This window comes from Melozone crissalis, unplaced genomic scaffold (assembly GCF_028551555.1).
Source record: "Melozone crissalis strain CALT ecotype California unplaced genomic scaffold, PUWL_Pcris_2 ptg000013l_1, whole genome shotgun sequence".
Classification (NCBI taxonomy): domain Eukaryota; kingdom Metazoa; phylum Chordata; class Aves; order Passeriformes; family Passerellidae; genus Melozone; species Melozone crissalis.
The window spans coordinates 45,591,886-45,617,153 of NW_026535791.1; the positions used below are offsets into that span (position 1 = coordinate 45,591,886).

General features: G+C 40.2%; 1 protein-coding gene and 1 non-coding gene across 3 annotated transcripts; both read right to left on the minus strand.

The window, feature by feature from the left end:
• Nucleotides 1-1,903: 1,903 nt before the first annotated feature.
• Nucleotides 1,904-24,062, minus strand: RNF149 (ring finger protein 149). 2 transcript variants are annotated; one of them, XM_054271498.1, is made up of 8 exons: nt 23,582-24,062; nt 16,240-16,490; nt 13,343-13,411; nt 10,425-10,507; nt 9,861-9,957; nt 7,018-7,213; nt 4,628-6,663; nt 1,904-2,493 (listed from the first exon to the last, which is right to left on the minus strand). In XM_054271498.1, the coding sequence occupies exons 1-7, from the start codon at nt 24,045-24,047 to the stop codon at nt 6,605-6,607; spliced, it is 1,221 nt and encodes a 406-aa protein (XP_054127473.1). In that variant the 5' UTR covers nt 24,048-24,062; the 3' UTR covers nt 1,904-2,493; nt 4,628-6,604. The 2 variants fall into 2 exon arrangements, with proteins under 2 accessions (XP_054127473.1, XP_054127472.1); XM_054271497.1 differs by lacking the exons at nt 1,904-2,493; nt 4,628-6,663; nt 7,018-7,213 and adding an exon at nt 7,221-9,354 and having other exon boundaries at nt 23,582-24,047.
• On the minus strand, nt 4,205-4,317 carry LOC128934634 (small nucleolar RNA SNORD89). Its single transcript, XR_008482869.1, has one exon. It is a non-coding gene; the product is annotated as a small nucleolar RNA SNORD89 (small nucleolar RNA).
• Nucleotides 24,063-25,268: the final 1,206 nt, after the last annotated feature.

A 25,268-nucleotide genomic window follows, 5' to 3' on the forward strand; every position in this document is an offset into this window, starting at 1 on the left:
GTATCAAGGTAAGTTAGTTCCTTGTTTTACCTTTTGTTCACTGTGTAAGACCTTCTAGGAGCTGGATAGAGCTCCTAACAATGTATTCTAGTGCATAAGGGAAAGTCTGTCTTGATATCTAGAAACAGCTACAGGCTTATCTTCACAAGGCAGAAATGAAGTTGGGTGCTGTAGGCTCACAGAAATATTCTCTCCTCTCAAGACCACTGAGTATTTTCAGAATCATGCCAGCAGCAGTTGAAATGCCATATCTTACATGCTTGTAAAAATCTTTCACTTAGGAAAGAGGGTCACATTTCTTCCATAAAAATCAAAAGAATTCCAGTCTCTTCTCAGTTCTGAATTTGCACAGTCAGTTGCTGTGTATATTCCAAAGTTAAACAGCCTCTTCCTTCTAGACTGCAGAGGCAGAGTGCCTTTCATGTTAGATCCCAGCTATTGGGGAAACTGGGGAGCAAGTCTGCTAAACTATAATTTTAAGCTGATAGCAGAGTAGCTGCTGTTATATTTAAGCCCTGAGATTGAAAAGGAAAGTAACTTGGAAAGTCACAAGTTCTAAGTTAATACTGCTTGCTAAATGAAATTTGTTTTAAATCTGCATCTCCTTCTCAAATTTTTAGGAACTACAAGATCAATAATGCAAAGTAAATACAGTCTTCCGGCTTTTTCTTTCCAAGGAATTTAGGATGTGAAAGTGCTTGGATTGATAGGATTTTCAGTTTCTTGTCTCATTTAATACAGTCTTTCAGTAAAAAGTCCTGTGAGAAATGTTCTGTAGCCACTAGGGCTTAGACTTGTGCAGCTTTGCAGTTAAAGTGTAAAAAAAAGTAAAAGTAAAGTATAAAGTAACACTTATTTAAGATCTGTTCTAATTCTTGACATTACTTCCAAACCCAATATATTTGCTATCAGGCATTTTTAGTGGCAACACTTAGAGCACAAGCAGGTTTAAAATCATACCTTAATGTTTCCTATCTACTAAAGCTGAAGCCAAATTTGGCTATAATTGTGTTTAAGAGGGGTACTGCTACACATACATACATTTTAGAGTAGTGTCATAGACCAATATAGTGCTACTATGATATTACAGCCAAAGTTTAGCTGTTCTGCATCTTCACTGTATTTGCTTGAGTTATACAGATACATGTAATTTTTCTAGTTCTGTGACAAATCCATGGATTAGGGACATACCAAGAAATTTTATGATTTTATCATAGATATGCCTGAGCCATATTCATTTCAGAGTCCTGTGGTACTGGGGAAGTGCAGGGTGGCCTTTGTGAGAAGACTGCCCTGTTCCAGGCCCAGCCAGGACAAGCTGGAACAGCAGAGCCCCTCAGCCAGGCTGGTGGCAGCTCAGTGATAACCCGGGAGTGGTCCATACCTGATGGAGAAGATCCACACTGAAGGAGTTCCTAAAGAACTGCAGAACTCCTTGGAATGAGCTCAGGATGGAGCAGGGCAAAAGGGTGAGGAGGGAGCAGCAGAGATCACCTGTAACTGGCTCATCCCCCCCCCCAGTCCTGCCACCATGGAAGACAGAAGTGTCAGCTTACACAGGGGTAGTTTTAGTCCTCTACTACCCTACTCTCAAACTAATTCGTTGCCATTTCAAAGTAATCTCCATCAGTGTCACAGTCACATCTCTCGCGCCTGTGATGGCAATTGGTAACTTAAGTTCTTCCATCCATTTTTCCCCTCCTCACAAAGGAGCCAGCCAGGGTTAGCCCAGCCCTGCCAGGTACTGGTGACATGGGGAAAGTGCCACATGCTGAAAGGGGCTCCCCCACAGCTACCCAGCACCAAGTTACTCTTGCTTTGTGCTGTGCTAGTGGGGTGTGGTTCAGATCCATACCCTAAGTGTACCAAAGAACACAAAACCCTCCACCTTATCAGACATTGCTTTTTAAAAGGTCTGTATAATTTATTATGGAATTTGAGCTTTTAGCCATTAAGTTACAACAACAATGCATAACTTGACATTCTTACAACTGTACATACACAATGGAAAAGACAAGTGCTTAATCCAAACAATGCAACCAAATTAGTTCAAGGTTACAATAAAAGACTGCTGTGAATAGGTTTTTACAGACTAGCAAATTCAAATCGTTCTCTGCAGGTACATGTTTATAGTAGAAGTAGGTGGCTTCAAAGTTTTGGAGTTAAGCTTCAGACTAACAAAATGATGGAAACTTACTCTGCTCTTCTGAATTAAGGATACGCCCATTTAAAAATGCAGTAACATTACCATGTTTCAGATGGTGAAAAGGAACTTCAGGTCCAATGGAAGTATAATGGACAGTCTCAGGCAATGCACTCTTCACACAAATACATGCAATTATAAAGGCATTCTATTTTAAAAACTTTCTTAAGTTTTGCAATACAGTAGGATATCTGAGGAGAGATCAGGACCCATACTGAACAAAACCAAAAGCCTTCAGCTTGATTTGTGCACTTTTAATCAATTCCAATTCTCAAATCTTCACATATCACCTGTGAGAGAAAAGAGCACATCCAGTAAAGATCAGTCTTAAAGACATGTTACAATTTTTTACAGGCATTCAGTTAAAAAAAAAATTAAGCTGACATACTCCATTTCAGGAACTGTAATTCCACCATGGCCCTATTGTAAAACTGCATCCTTTCAACTTACCCAAGGGGACAGTCTCATTGGACTCTGCCCAACTACAACAGGCTGGTTGTAGAGGAATCTTGCAGGATGGCCAAAAAACCTGAATGACCATTCCCAAATCAATAGGTAATTAAAAAACAGCTTTGCACACTTGACAAAGGTGCAATGGTGTTTCCCTGGGCCAGTTACAACCTAAAGAGGACCAGAATTCCCAACAGGTCAGCTTTGGCAGGAATATACTCCTATGCACTTTATTAAGTCAGCATGGATTCAAGGCATTTCCACTGTAGGCAAATTATCCTACAACTCCTCCAGCAGACCTCCAAAATCTCATCCTAATTACTGGCAACAGGCTACTGGACTACATTCACATGCAATGTGGGGGGTAAGAGGCAGGGAAAAGGAGTTACTGCTATCCTATCAAACTCATCTAGTACATGCCAAGAATCTCCTCCAAGCACTGCTTAGAGCCAAAGAAGAATCCAGTCTAGCAGTCATTAGTAAAAGAAAATCCAGACTTTCCAGTTAAATTGGTACTGCAAGTAATTAAACCATGAACATGCTTTTAGATCTCAAATGTCTATGGTTCATTTTTGCTTGCTATCAAGTCTGAAAAACAGTTTAGACAATTATTTACTACCAAGTTTTTTCCAGTTTGTCATATGCAGACTATTAATAAACTAAAATTTCTAAACAAAGAGGGGTCTCCAGTTTTTTCTTTAAGACAGCAACTCATTTTGACATGCTCATAGCTCCTTTGGTAAAAAAAAAAAAAAAATTAATTCACTTCACTAAATTTCTCCCTAACAGAAAGAGCAGCAGTAGCAAAGCCATACCAATTAACACAACACTAATAAAACTTATTCCACAAAAATCAGCATCCCCTATTCCTGCTAGGGATTTTTCCCAAGTCATTTATTCAGCATCAGCATTGAGGGGCTTTAGACTTCCTGTGGGCTCTGCAATTTAGCTCTTTGTATAATGATACCACAGGAGTGTCTCCAATAAGCAGCACTCTGCCTGATTACAGCAAAATCTAACAAAGGGACAGAAGTGTCCAGGACAAGTTCCTGCATGTTTTATGTAAACTGTGCAGCTAGGAAGAGAAAAGTGATGAGGGTGGGGGGAGGCAGCAGGAGCCCACAACACACACAGCTGCAGCTCCCACACTAGGTAGGACATGGCTGAAGCAGCAGAGGCAGATTATAGCTTCCCCAAATGGAAGAGAAGGGAGTCAGGAGGCACCTACCCTACAAAAAGGAGTGAGAGGGTGAAAAAATCACTCATTAGTTCTGATCGTCATACAAGCTTTTGGTAGGTGAAATCTTAGAAACTAGCAATACCAGTTTGATCCAATAGTGGGGATCCAGATTAGCAAAGTCTGTGTGCCTGTATTTAGCCACAGCAGCCCACACCCGTTTACTCAACATAACAGATAAGCTGGAACAGCAGGTCCTACACTTCTTGTTTCTAAGCTTTTCTTGCTACTGTTTTAAGCTCCCTTGATTGTCTTTTTCCTGCCCTGTACCTTTCATCCCACCTCTCTTTTTACTAATGCATGTCAGCTTTTTGACTGAGGTCAGACTAGTGATTCGCTTCGGATGAGTTTTGTCATTGTGCTTCCACAGAGAGCAAACTGCTTGCTGGAGGCACTGCAATTCGGCCTTTTGTCATCACTCCTCAGCAGCACAGCTGGCCCCACCACACTTAACTGCACCAAAGATCAACGATGTGCAAACCTATTCGACTGAAACAACTGTAACTATTTTTGTGAATGACTGAAATGAAACAGGTGCAGTGCCAGCATGTGAAACAGACCTCAGGAATCTTCACACTTGGATATTTTTTTAAGTCAGCACACACCAGATTTTATAAGCACACTTTTCAGTTTGCAGGTTCCTTAGCTTTTCTTCCATTTTTCTGCCAGATCTCAGATTTAATTCTTAAGAAAAGCTTTTGGTTTTACAGGTATTACATAAAAGCTCAAGTACTTACCACAATTCTCCTCTCCAGAATGAATACTGTGCTGTAGGTATCAGCGAGACACAATCCACAGACTGACAACACTTCTCTTGATAACTTCTCTTTTGGTTCCTCCTTGAGCTAGAATTTAAACCCTCTCAACATTTACTACATCAATGTTCAGTTTTGTGTTTAAGAAGAGGGAGAAGACTTAGTTTTTAATATTGAAGAGATAGTTAAAAAGGCAGTTCTGGAAATGTTGAGAAGCTTCTTTTGGAGACAAAAGTGTCCCTACACATTGTCTGCTTTAGTTGTGGGTTGTTTATTTATTTGTTCAGTTTTGGAGATGGCTGGTCAGTCATATTCCATTCTCATGTGCTTCTTGTAAGATAAAGGCATCACAAAAACTTGCACCTGCTGGTGACATCAGAACTACAACCTGACAGTTTTCCAGTAAACCTAAAAGTTATACTCCTACAGGGAAGAGGCAGATTTTTTTTTAAGTAGGCATTAACAGGAATTTTTTTGAAGGAAATTTAGGGTGAAACATCTGCTCTGCAAAGTAGAAGTTCAGATTATATTTTCCCCTCTGTCATTTCTGGAACATTCATTTTAAAATTAAAAAAAAGTTATTGCTTCTATTGAAGCTCAATGTAAGTTCGAAAAAGAATTGCATATTTTCTTAAAAACATTCCAAATATACATTTTAAAAACAAAATGCACTCTAAAACAAATGTCTAGTGAAAGACACTGTTTTAAGCAATCTGTAGCAATAGCTTTACAAAAGAAAACTGAGGAATGTAGCATATTATTTATAATATGACAATGCTAAAATCCTAAACAATTCACTTAACACCCTTAAGTAACGTTTTAAATATACACATTTCTTTACAAAACAGTTTAGCAATTCCTTATACCACTTACAGTATATAAATATTTGAATAAGAGGTCATAATGGGAAATGCCAGGGTTTATATTTACTCTCAGATGCTTCAGATTTCTTAAGTGTTTTACTATAAGGCACAGTACTGCTAATCTAAAAGAAAGGAATAAAAGCTAATGGCAAACCCAGTCAAAACTCCTAATGTGGAATATCCAAGAGAATTCCAGCATCTCTATGCAAAGGAAAATAAAAGCAAAACAAACCCAACCTTTGTATTTCTTAAGAAACCGTTTCCATTTGTACATAAAGTGGGTCAGGATGGGAACAGGAGCAAGAAGAAATTATGTAAATTCTTATAAATAGACTAATAAATATATTTTAGCCATAATTAGCCCTTTACCTCTGTTTTAAGATTGAAAGAGGTAACCAGTGTGCATATAATAAATGTCTACATGCTCAGCACGTGAAGACCACCTAGCACAACCTATTACTGCCAAATTCAGTATAGAAAGCTAGCAAGATGGAGAAGGTTTCCTTTTCTCAGCATCCACTCTGAGTAGAACACATTACAAGACAGAATAAGTATTTGTCACATGTTGCAACCAGCAATTTTTCCATCACAAGAAAAGGATATGCAACAAATCCATTAAGTTATTTGATTCCTTCAAGGTTAATGTCTTTTCTGAGAATATTCATCTCCAATTACAACAGTTCAGAACTTTCAGAACATTTTAATAATCGTAGCTTGTAAGTGTTCTTCATGTGTACATACTGAATGTAAATAGTGCATCCAAAATATTTAACCATTACACAGTCTATATTATTTTCACTGCCTAGTCTTCATCTTTGTTACAGCCCTCTGGAACACAATGACATTGCAACAATGCTTACAGAAAAAGGGTTATTGCATTTTTTTTAGGATGAGACATCCAGAGGAGATTTTATAAAATCCTCCTGTGTACAAAATTCTTAGTTATTAGCCCTTTTGGAACACCAGCTAGAAAAGTTTGAAAGGTAAAATAATTTACATTGTTATTTTTTCTGTTCACTAGACAAAAGTCCATACTAATTAAATAAAAAATAAGAGTTCTTCAACAGTCTATTCAAGATATCTTCCATGAAGCAGTTCAGTGGGAATTTCCATTAGATAGATGTTCTCCATGCCGGTTATTACTGGCATCCACATCTAGAAATCAGGAATTAAAAGAAAAATTGTTTGTTGTTTTACCATTTTAATATGCTTTATCTGTTACATTAATCCATACCCTGGCTAAAACTTCATACTCATATATACCTCAGGTTCTTGAGATTCTCTGGGTAATCCACTCAAGACACTGCTTACATCTTTCTTTCACCCAAGTCCAGTTATTTGCTGCTTGACAGAGCTCCTTGAAAATCTGCTTGTATTTTTTGAGGACCAGTAGTAAGTGACACCACTCAATCTGCTCTGCACTGCAGTACTAACTGCTCACACCAGCTAGAGAAGGGCTTCACAATGCCTAGTGCTAAGATTTGTGCAGTGAAACACTGAATTACTTACCAAGCAATGCTGTGGTTTCCCCTGCATCCTCTTTTAAGCTGGTACACTGCAATACAGACTCATTAGTGGAGGAAGCTGACAATTCGCTCACTTCGTTTCTGTCATCATCTTGCAGAGCAATACTCAGACTTCCGACTGAAACGCTGCCACTTATGGATTCAGGTATTGGGACTTCAAGTACATCTTCAGGGTCCCCCTTCAAAAGTAAACATATTTAACTGCCACTTATGCCTACCATCAGACTTCAACATTCCTCCATGTCACCTTTTGTAACCTCACCTTATTGGAAAAAAGACCATTTTTTAGCTATTACGAGTGCGCTCCTGGGAGTAGTGTTGATATTGTCCACTTTCAAGGTTATTGTCTGACTGCAAGAAGGAAAGCCAACCAAAAGAGAAGCCATTTCTCCAAAGCCACCACAAAGCCAAGAGCAGAAACAGGAAAAGTCCACCCAGTCAGCCTTTTGGATGGATTACTTCAACACTGTAGCAACAGTATTGCTGAAGGCTAGGAGCAGGCTCAGCACATACAAAGTCCCCACCAAGGAAACATACTGATTGTTTGAGTTTACAGAAGTCTCCAAGACCTGTTTTTTCACTATAGTAGATGGCCAAGTTTTTTTTTTTACTAGGTTAAACAAACATTTACATCAGAACCAAATTCTGTCCTCCTCTATCTCCAGCCTAACTTTAAGTCTGTTCCAAAAACACTGGCTTGTCACTTTGCAGGAACGCAGCATCCCCATCACAGGCAAAGGGATCTATTTCACCTATAGTATAGCACAAGCTATACAACTCTGAATTAATTTTCAGAATGGATCAAAGTTCTATACATACAGTTCTGTTTCTACAATTAAACAGACTACCTTCATTGCCACAGATATACTGATGTTAATTGTACATAAGCAATTATATTGCAGTTTAAATAGCCATTCTTTTTGCTTACTAGCAAGTATTTTTTTCCTTCTTCAAACAACTAGCAAAGGCCCATCTTAAAATTTAAGAAATTCTGGGCTGATTCTTTCTTTAGCATCAAATCAGCATAATTTAAAACATACTGAATTTTAATGAGCTACAGACATGATACAATTGAACACAATCTTTACATTTGCAGACGGGAGGGGGCATTAATGATTTAGTTTCCAAAACTTAAGCAGTTAAATAAGAACTGAAACTACAAAATTAAGTAATGCTCTACAAAATCAGTCAGACATACTGAAATGCAGTTCTTTCTCTCATGAAAAATAGCATAATGAAAAACTAGATCACTGAAGCCTGCTCTTTACAAAAGCCACGTCATAGGACTTAATGGCTTTTTTCTACTTCAAGCCTTTAAAAATGTAAAAGTATCTGAAGTATTTGTTGTCTATAACTGAACTGAGCCTTGAGCCTCTCCGCAGATGGTTTAATATATTTCTATAAGGCTGCACATTCTTTTCTGTAGGTTCAGAGCACAGTGCTGAGAGAAGCTGCCTTGCTCTTTGCACTTCTTTTCTTCACATCAGTAAAAAAATGCAGGTAATCACTCCACGTACTAGACTGGGCAACCTGGATCAAACTGAAAACTAAGCTCAAAGAAAATTCCTGAATGGTTTCCCACATTATTAGCTTCAGTGAGACTTGAACAACTGATGCAAACACAGGATCCATTTGCCTCATTTCATTAGAAAAATGAACTGGATTTCTCTATTTAACATAATCCCATTCAATCTGCTTTCCAAAAATCATTTTAGCCAGAAAGCAGAGGAGTTATTACTGCTCCTCTGAGCTTAGTACCAGTATCCTCTGCAACAGCACAAATTCAGGGAATATAATTATTCTGAAGGTGTCAGTATTTCAGTTTCCAGCCTGTATTCAAAAAGATAAGTCCTTCTGCATATAACATAAGCAACCCCAAGAATTCAATGTGGGCAGAAACCAAGCTGCTAATATAACAATCTTAAAGTAGCAATAGCTATTCCACATGACAACGAGATTGCAACTCCCAGGTAAAGTCTGACTTAACTCACAAAAGCATCAAAATCTGGTATATACATATTACATAGCAAGAGTATTGGCCCCATTTACCAAAACAAAATAGTAACTCCTAACATTCTTCCACATATCTGGCAAGTCTCTGCAATGAAGTAAGAGAAAAGGTAGTCAAAACACAGACCTAGTGTATGAAAGGAAAGGCCCTGAAACCAAAAAGCCATCTCTATTTTCTAGAGATCTCTGTAGATCAGTAGGAGATAAGAGAGGTATATTCTTGCCTATAGCATTTTAGTGGAACTCAAGACTATTTATCAACAGTGACTGAGTAACCTACCGCATGTGTCTTCATCTCTCTTTTCTGGTGCTGTCAGAAAGAAATGAGAGCACATCATTTTCTCTACTTAACCAGTTACTGGTGAATGTCTTTAGGAAGGTTTTAAGTACCAGCTCATTTACAGGGATAAATCACGGGGCATATGTGGAAGTATACAAACATTCTATGTAGAAAAACTATAATTTCTGCCTCTGAATCACATTCTCAACAACATCAAATATATGTTCTAGATTTATTTAATTCAGTTATATTTTTGCAACCTGAGCAAACAGTATCACCTCTTCAAATTCCTTAACATCATCAGCTGGAGATAGAAAATACTGGTTATCAAAGAAGATTCATAAGCTGCTCAATATATTTAAGCTCTTGCCCATAAAATTCCCTTATTTTCTGGTTCTCATTCAATTACTCCTTGCATCTTTGCCCAGCTTCTCAAGTCTTGCAAAATAACAGCTGCTCTCATTCTGAACAGTTACATGAAGTTTGCTTCCTAGACTGTACTTCTCCTTTGAAGCTTAAAGTAGTGTGCAACATACCCAGTATCCCAGAGCTTTGATAACATCAAGTTTACACATTGGACAAGTTCGGTGGTCCAAAAGCCAAGGATCAATGCATGTTCTATGGAAGATGTGCCTAAAGAAAAGAAATGCTCTTTAGAACTTATCATGAAAGCCACACATCCCTCCTTCAAACAGTGTGCAAGTTAACACATTAAAAATAAACCTTTCCTTTATAATCTTGACAATTAGCTGCTGCTCAATTTACTAGTACAGACAGGTTTCTGGAAACCTTTGGTTCATGCCAGCTTTCTGAAGAGGAGATGCTAATAACCACAAAGACACCATGCAGGTATCAGTTCAACAGTGTACAGTTCTAATTTAAGCAAGCTCTACTTCACCCCTACACTTCTCCCAATTGCTCCCTTGCCCCCACATACATATGAAGTGCTACATGGTCTCACAGTGCCCTTCAACATTTAACAGGCCACACAATTTGCAGCTTCAGCTCTGACACCAGAGGCTCAGAAGAATTTATAGGAAATTCATCCCATTTCTTCAGAAAAACATGCTAAAGGGTAAAGAATAACTATGACAACTTACTTGCATGGCAGAATTCGGACAGTGTCCTTCAGTTTGTAGTTCTCAATACACACAGCACAGTTTTCCACATCAACATCTAAACCCTAAATATGACAACACATTTAAGTGTATAACATTCACACTCATTACAGAACAAGCTTTGTGTAATAGCTAGCTTCAAAGAATGCACAATATATCAAAGGGTATAGCAAATAAAAAAAATCTACCTCATTTAATTTGAGATTCTATCAAGAGGTGATTTGATCAAGTTATCAAATACTATAAGCAGCCAAACCCAGACTTTCTAATTTAAATAACTATACATAACATCCTAAGCAACTCAATAAGTCTCACGCATTGGCTTTGTTCATGGGAGCACAGGAATGTTTCAGTTGAAGGTAGCTATAAGATGAAAACACTTTAAGAGATCAGCACAAATCAAAGTGTGCAACCTAATCCTGAATTAGCAGTCCCCAAAGATTTCCAAGAGCAGGAAGAGATTTTGGGGGTTGAATCCCACAAACCTCTTCTTCACCTTTTTCCTTCTTCTACCACATCCTAGCAGATATTCCTTCATAGCCAGAAGAGAACACAAGTATGCAATTTGGGTTTAAAATCTTCCTCCAAGTTCACACTAGACAGAACATAATTTCCCCACTTCTACTTTTATCTAAGGGTTCAATATTTTTTCTAACAGGTCTCACTGTCTTCTTGAAGCCATGCTTAGAGTTGCAGTGTAAATATGATGGATAGCTCCAAATACAAGAAAAATAATCCAATTTTAATTGGGCTGCATAAATTCTAAGTATTAGAAGAACAGACAGTGGGAAAACTCCTCTGCTTTTATCCCCAAAAAAATTAGTATTTTTGATTTACAACTTACTAAAGTACTTCAGTTTCAATTAATTTAAACTAATTAGTTCTGCAAGGAAACTTTAAAGTTCAAAGGCCAATATTTCCCTCCTTTGCATGCTATCAATTTACCCAATTAATGCCTTAAATTCCCAAATAAATCACATTAAGACTGTTTTTTTATGCAAGCAAAGTTAAGTGCTTATTCTATAACTAGTTATCTTTCATTCTGTACAAGAGGCAAAATCCAAGCACACCATATGTAGCACATACTCAAATGAGTGTCCATTTTACAATAATCCCATAAGCTTCTCAGGAAAAATCTACATGATAGTAAATACACTTTTAATATATGACCTATGTTTAGTTAAATATCTCAACCTCAAGTAGGGATAACTGTACTGCATCACAACAAAAGAAACAGACTTTTTTTAAATGTCTGAAAGGAAATATTTAAAGAAAAAATGTACATTTACAGAGTAAGACAGGACAAATGTCCAGACAAATTTATACTAGTTCACAAAAATACCTCTGCATCAGTAAGTTACATAAATTTGCTGATAGCAGGTTGATTTCAAATCATTCAAATTAATGAGACCTACCACACACAAAAGCTCTATTTTAACAGAGATTCTAACCTTATCTCATTCTACTCTTCTTAATGAATGTGGCACTCATAGGAATAATCAGCATAAGGTGTAACAACAAATTCCCCCATTTTATTTACTTTAGTCAAGGGTCTATTTATTGGAAGGAACTCCCTGTATAATGCAAAAATCACACAATACAAATCTTATTTGGAGGATCTTACTGAACATCAATTTTAAAAGCTCTTAAGATCTTCTGTGTGGTTTTTAACATACATCATGACCCTTCTCCGTCCCTTTCTTCCTACGCTGACATTGTGCTTTGATAGTGCTTTACACAAGTTTGGGTTCAATTATGTCTTTCTTGATCTCTAATGTCACTATTGTAGAAATTGAAGTATATTCATACTTCAATTTCCCCTCTGTTCACAGCTTGAATATATGCTAAACTCCATCAAAAAATAATCTAATAAAAAGTAAGAAATATTTGTAAAACGCTATTTAAGCATGTTGAAAGCATAGAAGGAAAAGGCAAGGAAGTTCAAAGACCCTTTTAAATTTTTTAAGTTTCAAAACTGATTTATTAAATGAAGGACATATCCTCTGTAGCACATGACCTGAACGGAACAGCTTCTGCTAGACTACTCCTTTTAAAGTTTTTACATATCATTGTCCTTTCTCACTTTGATTTTATTCATAGACTTAAAAATAACCTAATCCTTGTTTTTCATCTCCAAATAAATCAGTCCTTAAATTAAAACTCATCAAGTAAAACAAGGGTTGAGGGGGAAAAATTCCTATGTAGCAGCAGAAATCTAGTCAGAAGCTAATTTTGCATCTAGGATCAGCACTCCTGAAACTCCAACTAAAATATTTTCTTTCAAAATGTTGGCTTTTCTACTTCAGTTATTCTAATACAGCTGAGTTAAGGTCATATGCTGTCAAAGCCAACTTCCTGAAAACTGCTTTAATTTTTAGATTAGCTATATTTCATAACATAGAAATGTATTTTAAAAAATTTATGCTTCAGGTTAAGCCTACACAGCTCCTTAACATATTATATGTCAAAAGATGAAACAAGTGTTTTATTTTTAAAAGCTTTTTATATTTTTACGGCCTTCTGATCAATAAGGTGATGAATGTTTTTTTAAGAACACAGAACATTACATCAGCTCTAAGAACTGTGAGGAAGTATTTTGCAATCCACTTGTTGATGTTTTCAAGTGCTGAAAAGATAACAGATGTTTCCTCATCTCTACAGTACCAGTCCCCTATCATTCTGGATAACCAGATATTATTTGCAACAAAGTAGCTTAATTTCATGAGTAGTTCAAATTTGACTCCTTCATTTTAAATTCTGCCTTTTAAGCATAGGCCCTGACATAAGCCTAGAATTGTATGTCACAGTGCAAGTATGTTGTGCTAATTTTAGTTTAAAATCTTTGAAAACATTACAACCATTTTTAAAACTTACAGCAATAACCAGAGACACTGAATTACCTTTTCTCCACGTTTCACTGTATGCAGCTGAAGCTGGCTGATGGCTCTCTTGGTTTCTTTTCTATGCCCCTTGAAATAAGATTTTAAATGTTACTATAGACAGTAGTTTCAGGAATTATATTTCCAAGTTTTTAAATACTTTCCAGGTGGATTACTGAGTCTTCTAAATGCATCTAAAAAATTGAACTGATCTCTGGGCGATGAATTAGTTTATAAAACACCTGCAGGCAGCAGTAAGCTGCACCCCAGAGGCTCTGTGAGCGCCCTGCTGGCGGGAGCAGCCCCAGCCGTGCGGGGTTAGCCGAGCACACCGGCAGTCACAGCCCCGCATCCCGACTGCCCTGCCCGCACTAAGGCCCTTCCCACACAGCAAAGCTCAAACCCGTGCAGGCTTCAGAGGCAAGCAGAGCTGCAACAACAGCCATATAACCAGACCTTCCAGTTAGGCAAGCCCATGAGCAAGCATGCGTTTTGCAGCAGCCTGGGAGAAGGTGGAATCCTGCCAGGCAGCCTACAGCTGACCACCAGGTCAAAAGGCTGCTTGTAGCTATTAATACTTCCCTCAGTTAAACACTGTCTCCTGCACTGGACAAAGCTTTGCACTCAAAGGACACATTATGCAAAGGAGGTGACAAGAAAGGCTTTACAGACATGATGCACCATACTGGACTTCCATGCAGTATAATTATGCTTAGAGGGGAAGCAAGATAAGAAAGCAGTACTGTAATCCAAGACAAAGTGCTAGCTACTGCAAGAAACCGAGAAACTAAACATTTCCAGTTGACAGATGCTGATCTGTCTAGCAGCAGCCCTCAGTAAAGAAATAGCACAAAGGAATAAAAACCCCAAACCCACAATGGCAGCTTTTCTCTGTAAGAATTATGATGACATATATAACTTTACAAATGTATAGTTCTGAAAATTGTTTTTTGATTTTTAATTTTTTATGGTGTTAAAGATAAGTAGTCTGAGAGGTCTCCCAGAAATGGACAAAACCAGAAGCAGAAGCCTATTTCACCTCTTCAGGGTTTTCTGCACAGTCCTGTTTTCATCTTCAGTACCAAGAAGATCTTCTATAATTTACTGCTAAACTGATATTAGAATAAATCTTAAGATACCCATCTTCAGTTAGCAGTTACACTGCAGCTTGCTTTAAAGCACAACATATTTAACTCACAAGTTTTACTTTTCATTGAGCTCATAAGCCAAGCAAAACAGGATTTGGGTTAGAAAGTGGCTTTTTGTTTCCAAAACTCCTTTAAGACTCTAAATAATACATCTCTACTAATATAGTCAAAACTTTCCAACTTTGCATCATTTTTATTTTTGATGGCTATTTTAGAAGAGAAAGAATTGAGAAAAGGGCATAACATTCTAATGCTAGACAGTTTCATTTGTTTAAGAGGCATTCAGATGACAAGCACTGGCAAAATCTACTGGCATTTGGATGACAATAGCAAAATTCTATTAAGAGTCTGTAGCACAAGTTTCTTAGAAACATCACATTCACATCCTTAAAACTGAAGTACACAATATGATGCTTCATAAAGCACACGAAGTTTCCTCTGTGTGAACGATTTAAAAGGCAACAGGAAGAAGCAACTTTCTTCACCAAACTATTAAAACACAGAAACACATCCCTTTTCTATAAATGCTTCTCAAAAATTTTCTTTTCCCAAAAGTATTCTCAGAAAGTAAATGCTAAGATTTAAAGCTTAGTAAAAAATACTCTAGGAAACCAAAATTTCAGGGAGACCACAAAGTTAACCAATACAGAAGTCCTATGTGTTATCCTCAGTTATTGAAAAGAGAAATGAAGTAGAGTTTCCTAGAAGAGTCCTCTAAGTCCTAAACAGAGTTCAGACTTATGAAAGTGAACAAAAATCCCTTCCTTCCTCCCCCCCAAAGCTAGAATTTACATCATCAAGGAAAAGGCAGAAGTCCACATGCTAAGCACTAGTTGAAGCGATATTTTTTCTTGAACTGAGGCTAAAAAAAAAAAAGAACCTGCAAATGGTAGAGCTGCTGATTATGGAGGAACCTGTCTGCAGTAGCTGAAAAGCAGAGGTAAGTACCAGTCTAAGGTATTTCCAAAATTCAGATGGATTTGCATCCTCAACAACTCCATATAAGTTGGTCTCTTGATTGTAGGAGTCCAAAGGTCCCTTCCAGCCTAAGCGGTTCTATGATGAAGTACTTTCCTCAGGGAAAAAAAGTAAAGCTGGCTTTTTTTTTCTTCTAAGTACAGAAATGTGAGAAGGGCAAATAAGGAGCAGAATTACTCCTTCCAAACCTCCTCAGTACTCTCACTGTTCTCAGTACCTTGAGTAGCCCAAGAGAGCTGAATCTCACCACACATACACCTTCTAGGTTGCTGTAATTCAATAACTCTACAGTGGAGTTGTAGAATTACAAGTACCAAAAGTAGTTTTATGAAAACTTTAGAACTAAAAATTCTACCCTGAAGAACTTGTGGGTTTTATAAGAAAATTTAAAAAGAAAAACTTACCATGATCTCCTTCCATTAAAAAAGTCTGGTTAGTGAAGTTAGTACTTTCAAAATGAAAATTACGGAAGAATGAAAATAACTTTTCGTGTCAAAAGGAAGGAAGTTCAGTTAGGTGACAGATCACATAAGAAGCTGTTGTTGACAAGTGGCTAAATGTATTTCTCATTACTTCATATGAGCATCTAATAATTATAACTAGTCAAACTTGTGATGCCAATTAGCATAGTGCTTATTAGCCTCACTGACTGTTGCTGAGCAGCATTCACAGTTAGCAAAATAGGAAGAAGGCACAGATCTTCAAGAACGCTCCAATAAACAATCAGAGTTAGGCAACTGATTTGACACAAGGAGGAGGTAAATATTCTAAAGTGCCATTAGCTCCCTTTACCTGGTTTCCAAACTGTGATCCCGTATAGAGGAAACGCTGTATGTAGTAAAAGATGAGCCAGGCAAGGGATATAATCATCATGGTGATGAAGGCAATGGCTACAAACACAACTGACTGCCCACTAATGTATTCCTGCACGTGCCGCGTGCCAACAACAATGCTCATTGTCACTGGAATCCCTCTTCGGACTGGCTCCAGTATCTCTATTCCTTTGGGATAGCCAACCATTATCACCACTGTATTTCCTGTTCCTGTGGGAGGGAATAAAAAGAGAAAAAATGTCAGTAGTCACAGTAAAAATGTAGGTGCTCTTGCTTGAGGTTAATTCAGCCTCTTCAGTTAAGGTCAGCAAGAAAAGTTATAGGAAAGCCTCCTGTGCTTATTTTCAGGCACAGCAGAATTGATACAAAGTTTACCAATAAAGAATCCTTTATTTACTTTCAAAAACTCTCAAACACAAGATAAAGTTCAACAGATGCATCTTTACTGCTCAAGGCCTATAGTCATCATTCCACAGTGAGGTAAGATGTGGAACCATGCAAAAAACCACACAAGTCACACACAAGCCATCTCAAAGCAGTTTCAGTTCTAGCTTGCAGCTCAGGAACAGCTGGTCTTTCATTTGTCAGCATGGGAATTTTAGTTGCAGATGAAGACAGTATGTGAGCATCACAGAGAGACACTTCAATTTAGTTTGAATCTGAATCTATAGCCCAATTACACTGGATATATAAACAAAAGAGAAAAATATTCATATATTGAATAATAAATTGAATAAGAAATCATTTTAAACATTGAAATACTTACAGATTCTTTAATACTAAATATTCAAAATGTAATGAGACTTCATGACAAGGACTTGTCAAGAAATACTTTGTGACTCTTTTGGGGGCAGTGAACAAAAGGATTTTTCTAATTTATTAGAAGTCTAGAGCTCTCAATTCATTTGAAAGAAACCTAATTTCAAAAAAAAAAACCCAAAACCTTTAGGCAACACACTGCCACCAAAATCAGTAAGATACTACCAAGAACAACTAGCAAAATCCAAAGGCCTCTGTGACTAGTGTTTTATTCCATTATTTTTTCTGGAAGAATACCCAGTATTCTCAGAAATACCTAGCCCAAGTATTACAAAACAAATTACAAACAAATGTACCTATTAAAAGTGTCACATTTTCACTGTTCTATTTCTATTTGAATAGTTCTTTGTGTGTACCAACACTGCTGCCACCTTGGTAAGTCACAGCTCCATACTTTGCTCTCCTACCTCTGAGAAAAAGTGAGACTAGTCTTGATTCAGAGAGAAAGGAAGGAAAAAGAGAGGGGTTTTCCTAGCTGAAAATCTAAAGCTGTGATGTTACAGCTACCTTTTCTAGATTCACAAAAGACTTCCTACCTGCAACAAAACCTCCCCCTGAAGGGTTAAAGCCTTATTCTCTTCTGGCTGTGTTAGATTCCTTACAGAGAAGCTATGCCAGAAGAAATGGCTTCCTTATTTATAGCATCACATCAAATGGGGATTTTCAAAATTCAAAGCTGCATTCTGGCCTCAGCCACCTCTGCCTACTAAGACAAAGTTATTTGCCTGAACTATTTAAACCAAATTCCTTTATTTGAGGAAGGAAAAAAGCTGTCAGGCTGTGACAGCTTTTCAGTCTGGCCACTCTGCTACCAAGAAGTTTGCAGAAGTTTCACTTGTGTATGTAGAACTCTTCCCCCCATAAGGCATATATAGTTAGGTCTGGATGAAAACTAAAGGTTCCAGGCATTAGCTGAACAAATCTCCCTTCTCAACTTCACCTTCACACAACCATCCCAGAACCATTACACCTGTGTCTGCCAGATCCAGACCCAGAAAAAAAGTGGGTTTTTTTCCTAATAGGGTTACAGTTACACCAAAAGCACTACCAGAGAGCTTCATGAAACTCAGAGAAGAATGTGAAACACTGTGCTCTCTGACCTGCACAACTCCACAAGGAGTTAGCAAGAGAAAAACATATGAAAGTGGGAATTTATCTTTCATTGCTAAGAACTGCTATCCCCATACCTAAATCAAGAAATTAGGTCCCGTGTCCTTCATCAATTTTAAGAGTTACAAATAACAGGAGGGGTGCCTAAGGATGGCCAGGGAACAGTATCAATGTGTTGGAAAGATTTCTGTGGTTTCATCCAAGCTTAAGGAAAAAAAGGAAATTTCAAGATTAGAGGCAGCCTAGATTTTTAATCAATAAATTCCCACCTCAGTCCTGATATCTTAAATCAGTTTAATCTTGCACTTCATTCTCTGCACTATTCTAATGATGAAGTATTTAAAAACCCCCACAACAATAAGTATTGTCCTTCTCTGCTTTGTCACCAGAATGCCCAACTATCAGACAGTTATTTCCTTGAAATGAAAGTCAGGCTACTTTTGCACAATGGCTGCTAGACAGTGTGATACCTTACACTTTTTGAATTAACATTTTAAAATAAAGACCCATTAAGAGTATTTTAACAGTTTTCAAGATTTGGTGATGAACCTGCTGTATAAAGTACATGCAACTAAACACAGAAGCCTTGAAGGTCATGAGACAGAAGGGGAAGAAGAGAAGAATAATTGCAATCCATGATTACAAAAGGAACAAGAGCAGTCCCAGAGAAGCAGTTGCCCTGAGCAGCCTGTAATACTAAGGGTTTTAACTCATTCCTTGCTAATTTTAGCCTGCTGTTCTGAAACTCATTATTCAAAGACTGAAATGATGGTGAGTCATTCCATCAACTTCTTCAACTGCCACACAACTCAGACACCTCAAATCACATTTATAAAGAAAACTTCAAGTGTCACATATATAAAGAAAACTTCAAGTGTCACATATATGCATTTACTCAAAGCATGTTGTATTGGCTTTGCCTTTCTATAACCTTCTAGTTGTACAATAAATAACCACATTTTTACTCTGCTAGAGTAAACAATTTTTTTTCTAGGTTTGATTGATGCTTCAGTGAAATTGGGTCCACTTAAAATTTGGTCTGTGCTTTTTTAACATTATCAGGGCTGGCAGATCCTTGGGATACTTGCAAAAATGGGCAAATTTGGAACTCTGAAGATGAAGGTATGTTTCCTGCCATTGCAGACAGTTTTACTGCTATGACTCCCAGTATTTTCTTGCAAAAGAAAACCAGAACTCTACTGATGTGGAAGAAGTAGGACAGGTAGAGATGCTGATTGCAAGCACACCAAACTACATTTATTCCCATTCATGCTTAGAGATTAAGAAGATATTTTTCTGTCATCCGGAAACTGATCACAGACACACCCTTCTTTTTGTCCTCCTGAGCAATGTCAGAAAGCTCCCAGAGTTCCACCATCTTAGTAAAAATGTTTAAGGTCAGTCCATTGCTTTATTTAATCATAGGCACCCTACTAATACTGCCACAACTAACACCAAATATTCTTTTTAACTCCCGTTCCAAACAAATGCTAACAGTACTCTAACAATCTCATAACAAGCTTTGTCTTAACCATCTCCCCCAAACTCATCTCACCTAATCCCTGGTTCATGTTGTATTTTCACCTGCCTCAAGGAGGATTTTTAGCCACTGGTACACATACTCTTTCCACCTGAGTTCCAACACATATGCACTTTTACCTACAAGACAGATATAAGCAGTTACTCCTGCTTCTTCAGAACAGCATTACTAGCTCAACACCATACAGTCATGTGTTACTAAAGCTAGCCACTGTCCTTTCAGCAGTTACAGTATCAGAAACTTTCAGTAGGAAACAGCAGTAATACAGAGATTATGCACCATTTGAGAATCCTGAGTAGTCCTGCAAGCAGTGTAACAAAGAGTTGAACTACATGCCAAAATAACTCTAACTCTGCTGCTTTGGAGATGCCAAGGACTTATAGAATCATGAGCACAAGGTAATTTACATCTGTTTTGTCCAATACATGTGCATTAAAAAACATGACAATGGAGGAAAGAACTAGTTGGATGTATGTTGGCAAATCAAAGACCATTTTCATTATGTAGCCAGTCATACACTCAAATTAAGTCCCAAGCTTCCCTTAAATCCACAAACCATGAATTAAAGCCCTAATCCAGACTACCTCAAACTATTACAGCCACTGCCTCCCATCCCTGCGTGTCAAGCAAAACCTCATTTCATTCCATGCAATAAGGTAACATGTTCTGGTCAGGATGACCAAATCCTAGCTTGGGGGGGACACAGAGATGGTTGGGTGCCCAGCATGAAGTATAACAGGAAAAGTACAGAGCCAGAAGACCCTGTTTTCTTTCCATTGCAATATACCTCTGCTGCCCCTAACTTCTGAACCAAAACTGAGCCTCTGGCTCTCCTTAGTCTGGTCTCTACAACACTCCACACTTGGCCTCTCCAGATTCCTCTCCAACCCACTCCCAGCTAATATTTAGGTGCAATATTTATTTTGGCTTTGGAAAGCAATTTGAAGCTTCTGTATTGTATTAAGTTCACCATCATCACCAAAAATGAACAGGGTTAGGACTGCCTGCCAAGTCTGTAAAACTGAAGTCTGAATTTATGTTGTTCAGATTCAGTAAATGAAGTGCAACTGCTCAAGTAATTTGGGTAAAATGAGAGGTTTTCAATGGAAAAATCTTCTCGGCCACACATGAAATTGTGTCACTATTACTTTCCTCGAGGAGAGGAGTCATCCAGCATTTTGAACAATGTAATTTGGACAGAGAGCAAAGGCTTGAAATGAGATGCATCAGTAGAGTCACATTTGCAGAACTTTCTTTTGGAAGAAGGGGCAGGATTTCAAGGCTACACATTGAAATTCTCGACTCTCGTATTCCAAAACTTTAGTCAGAATCCCCACTCACTGCACTCATGAAGATTACAAGGGGAAAAATAAAGATTATTTGGAACATTTGTCCTTTTTTAAACACTTTGACACTAGCTATAAGAAATCATTTCTTCACCTAATCAAAAACCTTTCTTCTTACTCAGGGTGAAACATGCCTAAAAACACCAAAAGACAACCAAAAAATAGCACACATGTATCACATACATCCCAGAAAATTCAAAGTGCAGGTTTTCTAGGAGGAGAATGAAAAGATGGCACTGAGATCACAAAAGCTGTCTATCACCTTCACATAATTTGGGCTGCATCTCTACCAGCCATAATCACTGTTCCATCTCACATCATTTTCAGTGCCACTAATTGCAAACGCATTAAGCGGATTTTACTTATGCATGTAACTCCACTCCTTGGTAACTGCACTGCAGATTTCCCAGAGTATTTATCCTCAGCACTCCTCCCAGAAGGAAAGCTTGCTTCCTTATGTGCCAGTTCACAAATCCCTTCACAGAAAAGAAAATGTAGATCCCGTTAACTATAGCTTTACTTTACACAATCTTCCCTGCCAGTCTTCCATAGACCATTCCATCATCTCCCTTCAAATAACCTAAGACTTAAAACACCAACAGCACCTCTTCCCTTTATTCCCAAAGTGCACTGAAAGTGTTTAAACATTTGCATGTCTGAAAGTGTCAACCATGAAACAAGCATTTATGACTACATCCCAGCTCATAATTATATTGCAATATATTATAATCCCATTCAAACCATCAAAAGGTCAAACTTGCATTTATGAAGTCAGTATAAATACAAATGTATTATTGTACATTTGTACTATACTAAATTATTATACATTGCACTATACTAGATCACACTCTCTACATAGGTGGAACTTTCATCAGCAACATTCTGCCAATTCAAGGAAAAAATACCCAACAAGCAGTCAGAGAGCACTTCTCTTTACACCACTGGCAGATGTAACTGTACTGTGAAGTGCAAAACTGAGTACTAAGGCCAAGAAGGTCTTCTGTAGCACAAAGATGACAGCAGAAAAGGGAATTTTTTTTTTCAATTATAAAATAAGCAAAATGGGGGAAGCAGGAAAAAATTAAACAAAAGAGCAAATAATATTTATGAGATGTTACAATGGGGAATAGAGAAGAATGAGGAAAAAAAAATTGTACTGATCGGCCAATACAGGGTGAAAACACAAAAAGAAACTGTTTCAGATGAAAGCAGTATTACACAACAAAGTATCTTAATCACAACCTAGGATCAAAACCAAAGGTTCATTTTATCTAGCATCTCACCTCCACGTTCACAGTGAACTAAGAATACGAAATGGGCCAGGCTGATCTCAAGCAAGCAGCAGGCTAAGAACAATAATCATGATTCCAATCCCCCAATTGGTGCCACTGGGTATCCCAAGAGGAGAGATGTGTTTTCCAATAGATAAATCACACGTGCAACACAGCAACAGCTCCCTAGCCAAGATTTCCAGCTTACTGCACTAGGAAAATAAGTTTCCTTCCTTTAGAAACACATTATGGCTTTACTTCACCCAAGTCCCTGGTCTTTCCCTTCCTCACAACTAGCAATGAGAGCCCGGGCACTAATAAACTCATTGTAGCAAAACCATGTGAAGCACAGATTGACAGAATTTTTTACTTAGTTTGCCTTGTCTTCACATCCTCCTCTGAGGACCTCCTAGTTTTTCAAAAATCTACAAAAGCAAATAGATTTAACTGCCAAGTTTTGAGGCTTTTTTCACCTCTTGATTTAAGCATTTAATATTGTCATAACCATAAAACCTCAGCAAGTCTTTTGTGTCATAGCCCAAGCGGGGACTGTGGTGACAAAACATCTGGATTCCTATCTCAGCAAAAATCACAGAACCTTTCTGCGGGCTACAGAGAACCCTTCTACAAGCCAACATCCTTCTCCAGGATTCAGTTTTCCTAATGCATTTCCGAGCGTTTAAGGATTACCTGATGCTTACCGCTCTCACTCGCAACAGACCTGCGCAGGAGAGGACGATGAAGCTAATACAACAAAGCCTGTTCTAAAGCTATCTTCAAATAGCTACAGCCGTACCTTCAAAAGCACCTGAAGGCATCTCCGGGATATCTGCTGCGTTTCCCCACGGCCTGCAGAAAGCGGCCTACCTGTGACGGCTGGAGCCATTCTGCCAGAGGGTACCAGGCAAGAAGGTGCCGCTAAAGGAAATCCAAGCCTCCCACCCCGGCCTGCCACACGGCTGCCGGTCCCGATGGCTGCGCCGCATTTCCTCCCTGACACCGGCCCGTAAATTGGGAGACAGAAGACGGTCCCGGCTTTTTCCCTAGCGTGGCTTACATGAAGAGAAAACAAAATCCCGGTTTTCTGTACCGTTTTTAGAGGGATTTCTGCCTCCCTACATCCCCACTCCTCACCGCGCAGAGCCGCATCAGCGATGCGGGCCGGCGTTAGACAAAGCGATGCCCCCGACCCCTCGGCGGGCGCGGGGAGCTCACCCAGGTGGGACATGGAGACGGTGCTGTTGCCGAACCGGGCCTCGTTGTAGATGACCACAGCGGCCGCCCGCTTCCGCGCCGCGTTGGTGACCTTGTCCTTGAAAGTGCAGCCGCCGCGGGCCACCAGGGCGATCCAGGTCGGCGGGTCTCCCTCGGGGGTCCCGCGGCCACCGGGAGGCAGCGGCACGTCGTAGTCGGTGTCGGGGGCGCAGCCCTCCATGTGGCGGGGCGAGGCGCCGCGGGGAATGCCCACATGGCCCCGAGCGCTCTCCTTGGGCGAGCTATCCCCGTAGCGGCCGCTCTCCGTGCTGCCGTGCACCGTGCGGTTGCTGAGCGGCTCCACGTAGGCCGTGCTCACCCACGCCGTGTACCACTCCAGCGCCCGGGCGCCCGCGCACGGCGGCGGCGGCACCCCCAGCGCCACCAGCGCCGCCGCCACCAGCGCCAGCCGGGCGCGACGCACCATGGCCCGACCGCCCCCGCCGCGGACAGGAGAAGCGTGAGCAGGTCGCTGGGCCACCGCCGGCGCACTCTGCCCCGCGGCCGCCCCGCGCCGCGCAGGTACCCGCGGTGCCGCCCGGGGCGGAGCCCGCCCGCCGCGGCTGAGGGCGAGCAGGGGGCCGGGCCAGGCCGCCCCGCCCCGCGGCATGCCGGGAGAGGGGGGGCGGCACACTAGGTAGGCGGGCGGGGCGAATGGCGGTGCGGGGCTTGCGGCCGCCCCGGCGTCAGCTACAGAGTCTGAAATCAATTGGGTTGGAAAAGACCTCTGAGATAATCGAATTCAACATGTGATCGAGCACCGCCATGTCAGCTAGACCATGGCACTCAGTCCCACGTCTAGTCTTTCCTTAAACACTCCTAGGCCAGGTGACTCCACCGCTCCCCTGAGCAGCTCACTTCAATGTTTTACACCCTTTCTGTGAAGAAATTCCTCCTAGTATCCCACCTGAACCAACCCTGGTGCAGCTTGAGGTTGTGTCTTCCTGTACTGTCGCTGGTTGCCTGGGAGAAGAGGCCGACCCCCATCTGGCTACAGCCTCCTTTCATGTGGTTGTAGAATGGCAAGGTCTCCCCTGAGCCTCCTTTTCTCCAGGCTGAACAAACCCAGCTCCCACAGCTGCTTCTTATGGGACTTGTGCTCCGGCCCCTTCACCAGCTCCACTGCCCTTCTCTGGACCAATTCCAGCACCTCCATATCCTTCAATTGAGGGGCCCAGAACTGGACACAGCGTCAAGGCGTGCCCTCACCAGTGCTGAGTACAAGAAGAGAATTACTTCCCCAGCCCTGCTGGCCGCTCTGTTTCTAATACACGCCAGGGTGGCCATTGCCCCCGATCTGCTGGGGCTGTTTAAGGAGCACAGCTCGGCCCCGGCCTTCTGCACGCAACCGGCGCCCAAGGGGATCACCCTGAGGCGGCTCCTGCTCCCTCCACCGAGCCCCCGGGGGCTGCTCGGCCTCGGACCCCGCCATGGGGCGGCCCCGGGTCCTGCACAGCAGCCCCGGCAGTGACACACGCGTCAAGCTACATGAGTCACCACCGCACCCTCCGGGCACACCTCGCCCTGTTCGAGGGTGCAGCATGGCTTCCTGAGGCGTGGAGGGAGGCTGGAGCGCCAGAAGCAAGGACACAAGGGAACGAGAGGTGGCCGGAAGCCAGCAAAGAACACAGCGGTGCGCAGACATGCC